This window comes from Capricornis sumatraensis, chromosome 20 (genome assembly GCF_032405125.1).
Source record: "Capricornis sumatraensis isolate serow.1 chromosome 20, serow.2, whole genome shotgun sequence".
NCBI classification, from domain to species: Eukaryota; Metazoa; Chordata; class Mammalia; order Artiodactyla; family Bovidae; genus Capricornis; species Capricornis sumatraensis.
The window spans coordinates 54,829,570-54,841,768 of NC_091088.1; the positions used below are offsets into that span (position 1 = coordinate 54,829,570).

Here is a 12,199-nt window from a genome sequence, read left to right on the forward strand (position 1 = left end):
GGCAACCCACTCCAGTACTCTTGCCTGGAAAATCCCATGGACAGAGGAGCCTGGTAGGCTACAGTCCATAGGGTCGCAAAGAGTTGGACACGACTGAGCGACTTCACTTTTAATGATATGTATACGTCTCTGTACTTGAATACAAAGTTTACTTAACAAAACTGTAGCTGGTGTGATAAGCGGCAGTGTTTTCCCGCGGCCGGAAGCACAGGCTTTGGGCCCCCGCGCTCTAGTTTCAATCAGAGTGAGAGAGGGAACATAATGTCTGTCAAGATTCAATGGGTTGAGCACGTAAAACTTAAGCAACAGGGCCTGCATGACCCAACTCCTGGCACCGCTGCCTCACTTTCTCCATCCGTAATGCGCAGGTTCTACTCGATTCGCGGCTACCGGTAATGGCGGGCTTGGAGCTCCTCACCCCGGGTCTGGAGCCGGGTAAAGGGTGTCACCCTTTACGAGTAGCCTTGGTCTTCCTGGCTCCGCGCGGAGGGCAATCCTCGGCTGCAGCCCACGTGGAAACCCCGTTAAAGACACCCCCCCCCCCCACCCCCCGCCTCTGCGGAACCCTGCCCAAGCCTCTAAACAAGAAAGAAGAGCACTTGGCCAGATCTGATAGATATCTGAGAAATTACTCAGTTTGAAAACCAATGCGGGCAGCGCCGCCTGCTGTCACGAAAACCAGCGCCAGAAAAAGCCGCGCGAGACTGCGGGCCCGCGCGCTATTGCCGACGCGCACCTCCCCGGGCCCGCCCGCGCGCCCGCGCGCCCGCGAGGTACAAAGTGCGCAGGAGCAAGTCTTGGGGGCGGAGCTCAGGACGAAGCCGCCCTGCACTTTACCTACCGCGCCCATTCAACCTTCTCTCAGCGATGTCTTAAACTACGCTTCCCAGAACCCATCCAGGCCTTGCTTTCCGGTGGCGTCAGCGGAAGCGGTGACTGGATTAGGCCGGGCCACACAGAGGCCGGCTTGGTCACTATGGAGGAGATAGGTATCCTGGTGGAGAAAGCTCAGGTCCGGTGGGGCCTGGGTCGCGGGGAGAGGGCGAAGCCGACCTGGTTGGGATTCTGAGTGACTTTGGGGATCCAGGCGTAGGTCTGAGTGATTTCGGAGGCCTCAGTGGAGAGCTTCGTGCCGATCCGAGGCCTGGGCTGGGTGTCTGGGTGGCTGAGTGATGGTAGTAGGGCTTGGGAAGCGGGGCTGGGGAAACGGTGACGCTAGAGGTTCTTTGGGGCTGAATGATTTCGAGGTTTAGGTGGAATGCTGTGACATAGCTAGGCCCAGTGGCATTAGGGGTGGGTCGGGTGGTGAGTGATGTATGGGATTCGGCCATGGGGCCGAATGATATATGAGGTTGAGCTGGAGAGCTGACTGATATTTGGGGCTTAGTTGGTGTTGGAGCGCCAAGTAATATCTGTAATTTGGCCTAGTGATTTTTGAGGCCTGCCTGGGAGCTGGGTGACATAAGGGCCTAATGTGAGTTGGAGTTCATGAGGGATATTTGGGGGGTAACTGAGTAATACCAGGACTGTATGAAGGCATGGTGACTTTCACCATCAATTGAGGCATCCCTGTAGTATTTCAAACCTGTTGAGGGGGGCTGGAGGGCATTGGGGTCTGGTAAGGAGTTGATCAGACATTTAGGCCCTAGACGAGAGTTAGGACATTGAGGACATGTTACAAGTGGCATCTGATACCAGATCTGTTTGGAAGGCTGTGTGACTGAGGAGTTTGTTAGGAGCTGGGTGACTTCAGGAACCTCTTTAGGGGGCTGAGAAGTTCCCAGGATCTATTTAGGGTGCTGAATGATGTCAGGAACCTATTAGGGGCCAAGTGACTTCATGGTGAAGTGGCGAGGGGGGCTTTAGATTCTTTCATAAAGGGACCTTCCAACCTGAGTTTCCTTCCATGGTCTAGGATGAGATCCCGGCCCTGTCTGTGTCACGGCCCCAGACTGGCCTGTCCTTCCTGGGGCCTGAGCCAGAGGACCTGGAGGACCTCTACAGCCGCTACAAGGTACATTCAAAGCCAGTCTGCAAAATATCAACGTTGTTGTTGTTTAGTCATTAAGTCCTGTCTGACTGTGACCCCATGGACTGGAGCCCACCAGATTCCTGGGTCCATGGGATTTCCCAGGCAAGAATACTGGAGTACAAAACAAGGGCTCAGTAATAACCTAAAGGAGTGATATGGGGAGGGAGATGGGAGGGAGGTTCAAGAGGGAGGGGACATATGTGTACTTATGGCTGATTCATGTTGATATTTGGCAGAAAACAACAAAATTATGTAAAGCAATTATCCTTCAATTAAAAAATAAAAAAGAATACTGGAGAAGGTTACCATTTCCTTTTCCAGGGGATCTTTACCAGGGAATAAGAACCTGTTGTATAGTGCAGGGAACTCTACTCTATACTCTGTAATGGCCTAAATGGGAAAAGAAACTAAGAAAAAAGAGTGAGTATATGTATAACTGATTCACTTTGGTGTATACCTGAAACTAACACAACATTGTAAATCAACTATATGCCAATAAAAAAAAATTAACAAAACCAGTCTGGACCCTGCACAGGGCCCAGCATCCCATACTTCCCCTACCTTCATTCCTTGGCTCAGCAAGGCCTGGAACCATCCCTGCTTCTCCACTGTCTGCTCACAGAAGCTGCAGCAAGAGCTGGAGTTCCTGGAGGTGCAGGAGGAGTATATCAAGGATGAGCAAAAGAACCTGAAGAAGGAGTTCCTCCATGCCCAGGAGGAGGTGAAACGAATCCAGAGCATCCCATTGGTTATCGGGCAGTTTCTGGAGGCTGTGGATCAGAATACAGCCATCGTGGGCTCTACCACAGGTGTGTGGCGGGGGTGGGTGTGAGGGGGATGTTGTTTACCCATCTGTCCATTCAACAGCTGTTAACTATTTCCTGCCATGTGCCAGGAACTTACAAGGGCAAACAAGGGAAGATGGTGTAATAGTGTTTTTCAGAGCATTTTCAGTCTGATGAAAAAGTAGAAATATATTTTACATTCTCTCCCTTTCTCCTCTATAAGTATGTATATATAACTTATACAGTAAAAGTTTGATCAAAGGATACTTAGCTTCACTGTGGTATGATACTCTAATTAGTTTTCCATTCTGTTGCAGTCTGTTTTGTTTTAAACAGCATTCTGGTCATGACTATCTAAAATGATTTCACAACTACTACTGAGTTGAGTTGAGTTCAGTTCAGTTCAGTCACTCAGTCATGTCCGACTCTTTGGGACCCCAAGAACCGCAGCATGCCAGGCCTCCCTGTCCATCACCAACTCCCGGAGTCTACCCAAACTCATGTCCATTGAGTCAGTGATGCCATCCAACCATCTCATCCTCTGTCATCCCCTTCTCCTCCTGCCCTCAATCTTTCCCGGCATCAGGGTCTTTTCAAATGAGTCAGCTCTTCGCATCAGGTGGCCAAAGTATTGGAGTTGCAGCTTCAACATCAGTCCTTCGAATGAACACCCAGGACTGATCTCCTTTAGGATGGACTGGTTGGATATCCTTGCAGTCCAAGGGACTCTTAAGAGTCTTCTGCAACACCACAGTTCTAAAGCTTCAATTCTTCGGCGCTCAGCTTTCTTTATAGTCCAACTTTCACATCCATACATGACTACTGGAAAAACTGTAGCCTGAATAAACGGACCTTTGTTGGCAAAGTAATGTCTCTGCTTTTTAATATGCTGTCTAGGTTGGTCCTAACTTTCCTTCCAAGGAGTAAGCGTCTTTTAATTTCATGGCTCCAATCACCATCTGCAGTGATTTTGGAACCCCAAAAATAAAGTCTCTCACTGTTTCCCCATCTATTTGCCATGAAGTGATGGGACCAGATGCCGTGATCTTCATTTTCTGAATGTTGAGCTTTAAGCCAACTTTTTCACTCTCCTCCTTCACTTTCATCAAGAGGCTTTTTAGTTCCTCTTCACTTTCTGCCTTAAGGGTGGTGTCATCTGCATATCTGAGGTTATTGATATTTCTCCTGGCAATCTTGATTCCAGCTTGTGCTTCTTCCAGCCCAGCGTTTCTCATGATGTACTCTGTATATAAGTTAAATAAGCAGGGTGACAGTATACAGCCTTAACATACTCCTTTTCCTATTTGGAACCAGTCTGTTGTTCCATGTCCAGTTCTAACTGTTGCTTCCTCACCTGCATATAGGTTTCTCAAGAGGCAGGTCAGGTGGTCTGGTATTCCCATCTCTTGAAGAATTGTCCACAGTTTATTGCGATCCACACAGTCAAAGGCTTTGGCATAGTCAATAAAGCAGAAATAGATGTTTTTCTGGAACTCTCTTGCTTTTTCGATGATCCAGCGGATGTTGGCAATTTGATCTCTGGTTCCTCTGCCTTTTCTAAAACCAGCTTGAACATCTGGAAGTTCACAGTCCACGTATTGCTGAAGCCTGGCTTGGAGAATTTTTTTACATTATTTTACTAGTGTGTGCTGCTGCTGCTGCTGCTAAGTCGCTTCAGTCGTGTCCGACTCCGTGCAACCCCATAGACAGGCAACTCCCCTGTCCCTGGGATTCTTCAGGCAAGAACACTGGAGTGGGTTGCCATTGCCTTCTCCAATGCTTGAAAGTGAAAAGTGAAAGTGAAGTCTCAGTCGTGTCTGACTCTGTGCGACCCCATGGACTGCAGCCTACCAGGCTCCTCCGCCCATGAGATTTTCCAGGCAAGAGTACTGGAGTGGGTTGCCATTGCCTTCTCTACTAGCATGTGAGATGAGTGCAATTGGGCAGTAGTTGAGTATTCTTTGGCATTGCCCTTCTTTGGGACTGAGTTGGGACGTGCAATTTGAAAACAGAAGTGAGATTGGGCTCTGGTTAGGACTCAGTTATTATGTGAGAGCTGCTGTTATTAACATGGGTCTAGGTGCTGCCTTCATGATGGTCATGTTTCTGCGTCTTACCTGTCTTTTCTTGCTTCTGGCCTCTGCTCCTCTAGATCAAGCCATATGATTGTAAAGCTTGTGGGGAAAGGTGTGTGACTGGACCCTGGAGTTGGTAGTGAAGGGAGGGAGAGATCCAAAGTGAGTGTGTCTTTGATCTGTTGGACTCGGGGACAGTGGCTGTCCCTGAGATGGCGACATGGGCAGAAAAGCAGCCTTGTCGAGAGAGTGAGGGCAGCCTGGGACATCACAGGGAAGTGTCTGGGAGGCTACAGCCAAGTCTAGAGGTCAGGAGAAAGACTGAGGCTGGAAGGAGATGTATGTGTCACTACCATAAATGTAGAAGGTGAACTGAGGAGGTGAGATAGAGGAGTCTGGGCAAGCAAGAGTCTGTGGCGGAGACCTCAATGGGAAAAGAGGAATTCCCTGCTGGTCTAGTGATAAAGAGTCTGCCCGCCAATGCAGGGGACACAAGTTGAAGCCCTGGTCCAGGAATATTCCACATGCTGCAGGGCAACTAGCCCATGTACCACAACTGCTGAAGCCCGTGTGCCCTAGAGTCCATGCTCTGCACTAGAGAACAGCCCCTGCTCACCGCAACTAGAGAAAGCCCTCTCGTAGAGAAAGCAACAAAGAGTCAGTGCAGCCCTAAACAAATACATAAATAAATTAGATGGGAGAGGTTGGTGCTGAGTCGGGGCAGGGTCCCTGGGGAAGAGGGGAGGGATTGGTTGGAAAGACATTTTAGGAAACCAGTAGAAGGCCATGGTGACTGACAAGCTGTGGAGGGAAACAGAGAAAAGCCCAGGATGAGGCTTAGGTCTCTCTTTAGTGGCTCGGGACCACAGGCCTCCCTGAGACAGAGACCCAGGAGGAGGAGCACAGATGAGGGGGAAGATACTGAGAGCACACTGAGACACCGTGAGTGAGCCCTGCTGGGGGACATCCAGGGGCAGGCATTCCAGGGGGCTGCTGGTCACCTGGTCCGGAAATCAAGAGTTAGGGGTAGAATCTGGGGCTTCTCATTTTCCCTTTTCCCTTCTTGTCCTTCACAAAGGCTCCAACTACTACGTGCGCATCCTGAGCACCATTGACCGGGAGCTGCTCAAGCCCAACGCCTCAGTGGCGCTCCACAAGCACAGCAACGCCCTGGTGGACGTGCTGCCTCCCGAGGCCGACAGCAGCATCATGATGCTCACCTCAGGTGAGGGGGAGCCCTGGGCCAGGGAGGCCTGAAGGGACCCTGCGGGCCAGGCTGGGAGCCCCAGCTCTGCTCTCCCACCAGATCAGAAGCCAGACGTGATGTATGCCGACATTGGGGGCATGGACATCCAGAAGCAGGAGGTGCGGGAGGCCGTGGAGCTCCCACTCACACACTTCGAGCTCTACAAGCAGGTAAGGAGCCAGATCTGGCAGGGGAGGGAGAGGCCAGGTCCGCCGGGTCTCCAGCTGGTGATGCACTCCCTGGCTCATCCTCCTCTCCACCTCTGGGCTTCAGATCGGCATCGACCCACCCCGAGGCGTCCTCATGTACGGCCCACCTGGCTGCGGGAAGACCATGCTGGCAAAGGCTGTGGCTCATCACACGACAGGTGAGCTGCTTGGCCCCTCCCCCAAGCTCTGGTCTTCTGGGCTTTTCTGACCTTGCCCTCAGCTCAGTCATCCTCCTCAGGAAGTAGTGTGGCATGGCGATTAAGAAGGTAGGCTCTGGGGTCAAAGCCCCAGTGTGTGTCTTACTGGGTGGCCATGCCATCCTGGGGAGGTGACTTTACTCTCGTGCCTCAACTTCCTCATCTAATAAAACATTCATTTCATAGCATGATTGTGGAGAGAATTAATGAAATAATGACATAGTTTTCCTTTGGTGGGTCATGACCTGTTAGTAATTATGAATTCAAATTCATGGGTTCTAACCAGCATTTTAAAAAGTAAAATAGAACAGAAAACATCAGAGTTCACCCCACATACTAAGAGCTCATATTGTTTGTGCAAATTAATGCACACAAATATGCATACACATATCTGCTATGGTTGTACAAATGTATTTCTTTTAAGTTTCAAAGATGTCTGAAAGTCACTGTATTACTGTTTGTAAAGCCTAAAAACAGGACTCCTAAAATCTTAATATACTAAGCCAGGGAGCAGTAGAGAGTAGTGAGTAAGCACTGGGTCAGGCCGCCTGGGTTTTTGAAATATGGACCTCTTACAACTTCTTATGTAAGGTTGTACTACTTATGTAAGTTAGTTTATGTAACTTTTTGGCAAGTTAGCCTCTATGTGACTCCATTTCCTAATTTTCTGGATTATTCAGAGGATTAAACCAATATAAAGCTTCTAAAACTGTACCTTGGCATGTAGTAAGTATAGTAAATATTAGCCATTGTCGTGATCATTCATTGGTTTAGCAGCTCATTGAACTTCTGCAGTCCCCGGTGCTGGGATAGAGTGATGAGCCAGACATGTCCCTGCATTGGAGAATTTCCCAGTTTGACTGAGGGAAAAAGGAAAATAAACACTTAGTCATTCAATATTTATTGAGCACCTGATACATAACAAGCTGTGTCCTAGGTGCAGAAGACAAGTCTCCATACCTCATAGATGTGATGTCTTAGTTGAGGAAGTACTTGAACAGATGAATAGGTCATATGTCATATGGTGCTAAATGCCTGAAGAAAATAATTAAGAGGCAGGGAGATAGGGAAAAACAGGGGCTGTAGCTTTATGTGCCAGGACTGGAGGTGGTCAGAGAAGACTTTTCTGAGGAGACATTTATGTAAAGACCTAGAATATGCTTTTGAGAGAGTGAGTCACGTGAACGTCTGGAGGGACGGAGTGTGTCAGACTGAGGGACTTCGCTGGTGCAAAGGCCTTGAGGCAGGTATGTGCTTAATGTCCCAGAACAGTGAGGAGGCCCCTATAGTTGAAGCCGCGTGAGCAAGGGGTCATGGTAGGAAGTGAGCCTGGGTGGGGACAGTCTACAGAGTAGCAAATGCCTCAGGAAAGCAAGGAAGGTAGTGGGATAGCCCTCCAGGAGGGTTGTCAGTCCATTCTGCATAGGCCTCTCAGAGAGGGGTCGCAGAAGAGAGCTGTGAGCAGTCTGCCAGGCACTCAGTAAGGAGAGAGAATAGCATTTGCAAAGACGAGGGGGTGGGAAAGAACTTATCTAGGGAGTCACGAGTAGTGGTGAGTAGACCGTGAGTAAACTCTGTGGGGGCAGGGAACTGGTGAGTTTGTCCTTTTGTGTTTCCAGTGCCCGCCCAGTAGCTGAATTGTGGTAGGTGCTCAGAAAATAACTGATGAAGGCTGACTGAAGGAGGGGCTGTGGGACCAGAAGAAGTCAGAAAGGGCATGAATATAAATCATCTTAGTGCTAATGTAAGAGAGTTTGGCTGTTGTCCTGAGAGCATGGTGGTTGTAGACAGGCCGAGTTCAATAGAAATACGGCCCTGGAACAACACAGCTTGAACTCTGAGGGTTCACTTGTACCCAGATTTTTTCATACGATGCATGGTTGGATGAATCCACAGATGTAAAACTGTAGATACGGAGGGCCAACTATAGAGTTATACACAGATTTTCTACTACACAGAGGATCGGTGCCCCTAAACCCTGTGTTGTTCAAGGGTTAGCTGTAGAATGCAAGCTATATATATAATTTAAAATTTTAAGTACTTATTATTTTAAACACGTTAAACAGGTGAACTTAGTCTAAAATATATCTATTTCTTATTTAATTGGTATATTCAAAATGTTATTTTAACATGTAACAGATATGAAATTTGAGTTTTTTCTATCATTTTTTCATTGTAGTAAAATATATGTAATGTAAAATTTATTACTTTAGCCACTTTGTGAGTGTACAGTTTACAAGTGACATCAAGTGCATTCACAGTCCTGTGCAGTGACCACCACTATCCATTTCCAGAACTTGTTCATCATCCCAAACTAACGCTATACTCATTAAACAATAATTCCCTATTTCTCCCTTCCCACCATCCCTGAGAACCCTCTATTCTACTTTCAGTCTCTGAATTTGCCTGTTCTGGGCACCTCATATATGTGGATGAGTCACACGGTATTTATCTTTTTGTGACTGCCTGCTTTCACTTAGCATCATGTCTTCAGGGCTTGCCCATGTTGGAATGTGTCAGAACTTAATTCCTTTTAAAGGCCAAATCATATTCCACTGTATGTATAAAGCATATTTTATCTGTTCGTTCATTTGTTGGTGGCCATTTATTAAGATGTTTTACTTTTTTCGGTGCTGTCTTTTGAAGTCTGGTATGTATTTCACACTTAGAGTATATCTCATTTTGTTTGGACCAACCACATTTCATTTGCTCAGTAGCCACTGTGGCCAGTAGCCACCGTATTAGAGAAGGACCGGGCTACAAGCTGCACAACTCCTAGTTTATGACCAGGTCTACATAGTGGATTCTGTGTCTCCTTTCTCTGTGGTACCTAGAAGGAATGTCCTGAAGGTTGCTCCATGCAACACAACGCCACATCTAGACACTAAGAAACAAGTTAAGCTCTAAGAAAAGATAGAAAGGAGAGGCAGGCCCAGAACAAACCTGTTGTCAACCCCATTGCCACTTGTTATGTCAGAATATATGCTCCTGATTCCTGACTCTCGCATGATATTCAAAGGTGGGTCCTTTGAGCAAATGGAACTGAGCTCTTAGTGAAGTAACATGATGCCTTAGTGTATGAAATGCTTGTTTTCTTGCTGGTTTTTTAAGCACTCTGAAAATCCACTTTTTTTTTTTTTTAATATACATTGGATTCCATGAATGTCTCTAGCTCTATTTTATAGGCATGTTGGAGTACAGACACATTTTTAAAAATATCCTGATTTTTAAATGTTGGGCCAAAAAATGGCACATCCATAGGCAGGATTCATGATTTGGGCTGCTGGGTCTCTGAGGGGTACGAGGGAGTAGCTGGTCCTCCTGACTGGATCTAGGACCCTGCCCAGGTCATGAGTGAATGACCTGACCACTTGGAGTGGGCATCCAAAGAAACGGATGTCCTCAAGGAATGCTCAGTTTCAGTTAAAGTGGAATGGGGCCCTACAGGCAGGAGTCCCATTCCCATCTGACCCCTGTCATCCTGCCATCAGCTGCATTCATCCGCGTCGTGGGCTCAGAGTTCGTACAGAAGTACCTGGGCGAGGGCCCTCGCATGGTCCGGGACGTGTTCCGCCTGGCCAAGGAGAACGCACCTGCCATCATCTTCATAGATGAGATTGATGCCATCGCCACCAAGAGATTTGATGCCCAGACAGGGGGTGAGTGATGCCCACACAGGGCCTGCGGTCTTGGGCAGCCTTGCCTACGGGATGCCCTGGGCTGACCGTGTTACATACTCTCCAGCTGACAGGGAGGTTCAGAGAATCCTGCTGGAGCTACTGAATCAAATGGATGGATTCGACCAGAACGTCAATGTGAAGGTTTGGGATTCAGGATGGGCAGGGGAGGTGTGGTGTGGGAAGCAGGGAAAGATGGAGGCTGGCCTGTGAGGGGGCAGCTATTGCAGTGGGAGGGAGAGTATAGAAGGGACAGAGGTCTGAGCTGGCCTGTCCCCAATGCCAGGTGATCATGGCCACAAACAGAGCAGACACCCTGGATCCTGCCCTGCTGCGGCCGGGACGCCTTGACCGTAAAATTGAATTTCCACTCCCTGACCGCCGCCAGAAGAGACTGATTTTCTCTACTATCACCAGCAAGATGAATCTCTCTGAGGAGGTTGACTTGGAAGATTGTATCCTCCTCTAGAAGCAAGGGGAGGTCACCGTTGGGAATGGGGGTTGTATCTCCACCTCTGCCCTCACCGCCACCCAGATTGAGCAGGTGGGAGACCAAGGTTTGGGGAGGGGGCTGATAACAGAGACAGCCCACGAACAACTTCTGGCTCTGGGCGTTAACCCTGTCATGCAGGGAATAGTTTCCTTAACACATCTGCCACAGATGTGGCTAGACCAGATAAGATTTCAGGCGCTGATATCAACTCCATCTGTCAGGAGGTGAGTGATGGTTTCTGTCTAGATTTGTCAGGGGTATGTGTGGAGACCCTTCCTCTTGAAACCACTCTGCCACGGTCCTTCTGTCCCTCATTGCCACCCTGGGTCTTGGGCTGCGTCTGTGTCTTCCTGCACCATCACTGGAGGTGGGGAGTGCAAGGAGTAGGTTTTAACTCTTATCCCTTGACAGAGCGGGATGTTGGCTGTCCGAGAGAATCGCTACATTGTTTTGGCCAAGGACTTCGAGAAAGCATATAAGACAGTCATCAAGAAGGACGAACAGGAGCATGAATTTTACAAATGACCCCTCTACCCAAACCAGAGGGGCCGGGGGCTTCTCTCACCTCCCCAGCCTCTTTCCCCAAACCCAGTTCTCTTTCCTCTTTACCCAGGATTGATTTATTCATTAAACAAATATGACTGAATCTGTTTAATTTCTCATTATAAGTTTAACTCCTTTGGAGAAGCTGGTCCTTGAATAGGATCCTCTGTGCCCCTCCTGCTCTCCTGACAGATACGCAGTTGAGGTACGTGGCCTGGGTTACAGCTTGAGGGAGAAGTAAAGAATTCACACTAAATGGCTTCAGAAATTTGGGGAAAAGGATGGAAAATGAACAGCCCATGACCACAAAATAAAGCCTCTATAATCTCCCTATCCACATTTCCTACAGGTAGAAGACCATTCAAGTTTTGGGCAATTCCTACCTTCTTTACACTCAGAGTATGTATCAAGGGCAGAGGAACCAACCAGTGGAGTCCCCTGGAGCAGGGATGAGGGGGCAAGGGGGAAGTTGGATGCCTGAGTTCTGTCAGTGTCTCTGGCTCTTCCTACCATCTCACTGGGGCACAGATGTGTTTGGTAGGATCAGTTTCCACTTGACGTCTCTGTTTAGACCCCTCTCCCTCTGGGGAGTCTTCCCCGATACCCCAAAGGGAAGTAACCCTTTCCCTATGCTGCCCTTGCACTGTGCACATGCTCTGCTTGGGACTTCTTACATTTGCCTCCTCCAGACTGGACTCCCTCGTAGTCAGGGATTGTAGCTTGATCACAATTCAAGTCTCAGCACCCACACATGGCAGACATTCAGTTCATGTTCCTTGGACAAATGTGTGAATGTCACCGTAGAGCTGGGAGTGAGATGGTAAGAAGATACAAGGAAAAACAGTCGAATCAGGTCCTTGAAGAGATAGGTGATTCCTCTGTAGATAAGCATGGCAGGTTGAGCAGAGAAGTTAATTAACTCTTCCTCCCTCCTGGCACCTC

At 48.4% G+C, this 12,199-nt stretch overlaps 1 protein-coding gene across 2 annotated transcripts; it reads left to right on the forward strand.

The window, feature by feature from the left end:
- Nucleotides 1-936: 936 nt before the first annotated feature.
- Nucleotides 937-11,336, forward strand: PSMC4 (proteasome 26S subunit, ATPase 4). Of its 2 annotated transcripts, none has more exons than XM_068992048.1 (11): nucleotides 937-1,012; nucleotides 1,916-2,014; nucleotides 2,655-2,841; nucleotides 5,971-6,117; nucleotides 6,199-6,308; nucleotides 6,412-6,505; nucleotides 10,036-10,203; nucleotides 10,289-10,365; nucleotides 10,508-10,676; nucleotides 10,883-10,938; nucleotides 11,126-11,336. In XM_068992048.1, the coding sequence occupies exons 1-11, from the start codon at nucleotides 977-979 to the stop codon at nucleotides 11,237-11,239; spliced, it is 1,257 nt and encodes a 418-aa protein (XP_068848149.1). In that variant the 5' UTR covers nucleotides 937-976; the 3' UTR covers nucleotides 11,240-11,336. The 2 variants fall into 2 exon arrangements, with proteins under 2 accessions (XP_068848149.1, XP_068848150.1); XM_068992049.1 differs by having other exon boundaries at nucleotides 2,748-2,841.
- The last annotated feature ends 863 nt before the right edge of the window (nucleotides 11,337-12,199 follow it).

Excerpts from the sequence above, each read along its gene's own strand:
- PSMC4 (XM_068992048.1), top strand. The coding sequence starts at position 977 with ATGGAGGAGATAGGTATCCTGGTGGAGAAAGCTCAG. Across the intron at positions 1,013-1,915 it reads TCCTGGTGGAGAAAGCTCAG|GATGAGATCCCGGCCCTGTC; the intron begins GTCCGGTGGGGC and ends TCCATGGTCTAG. Across the intron at positions 10,366-10,507 it reads ACCAGAACGTCAATGTGAAG|GTGATCATGGCCACAAACAG; the intron begins GTTTGGGATTCA and ends CCCCAATGCCAG.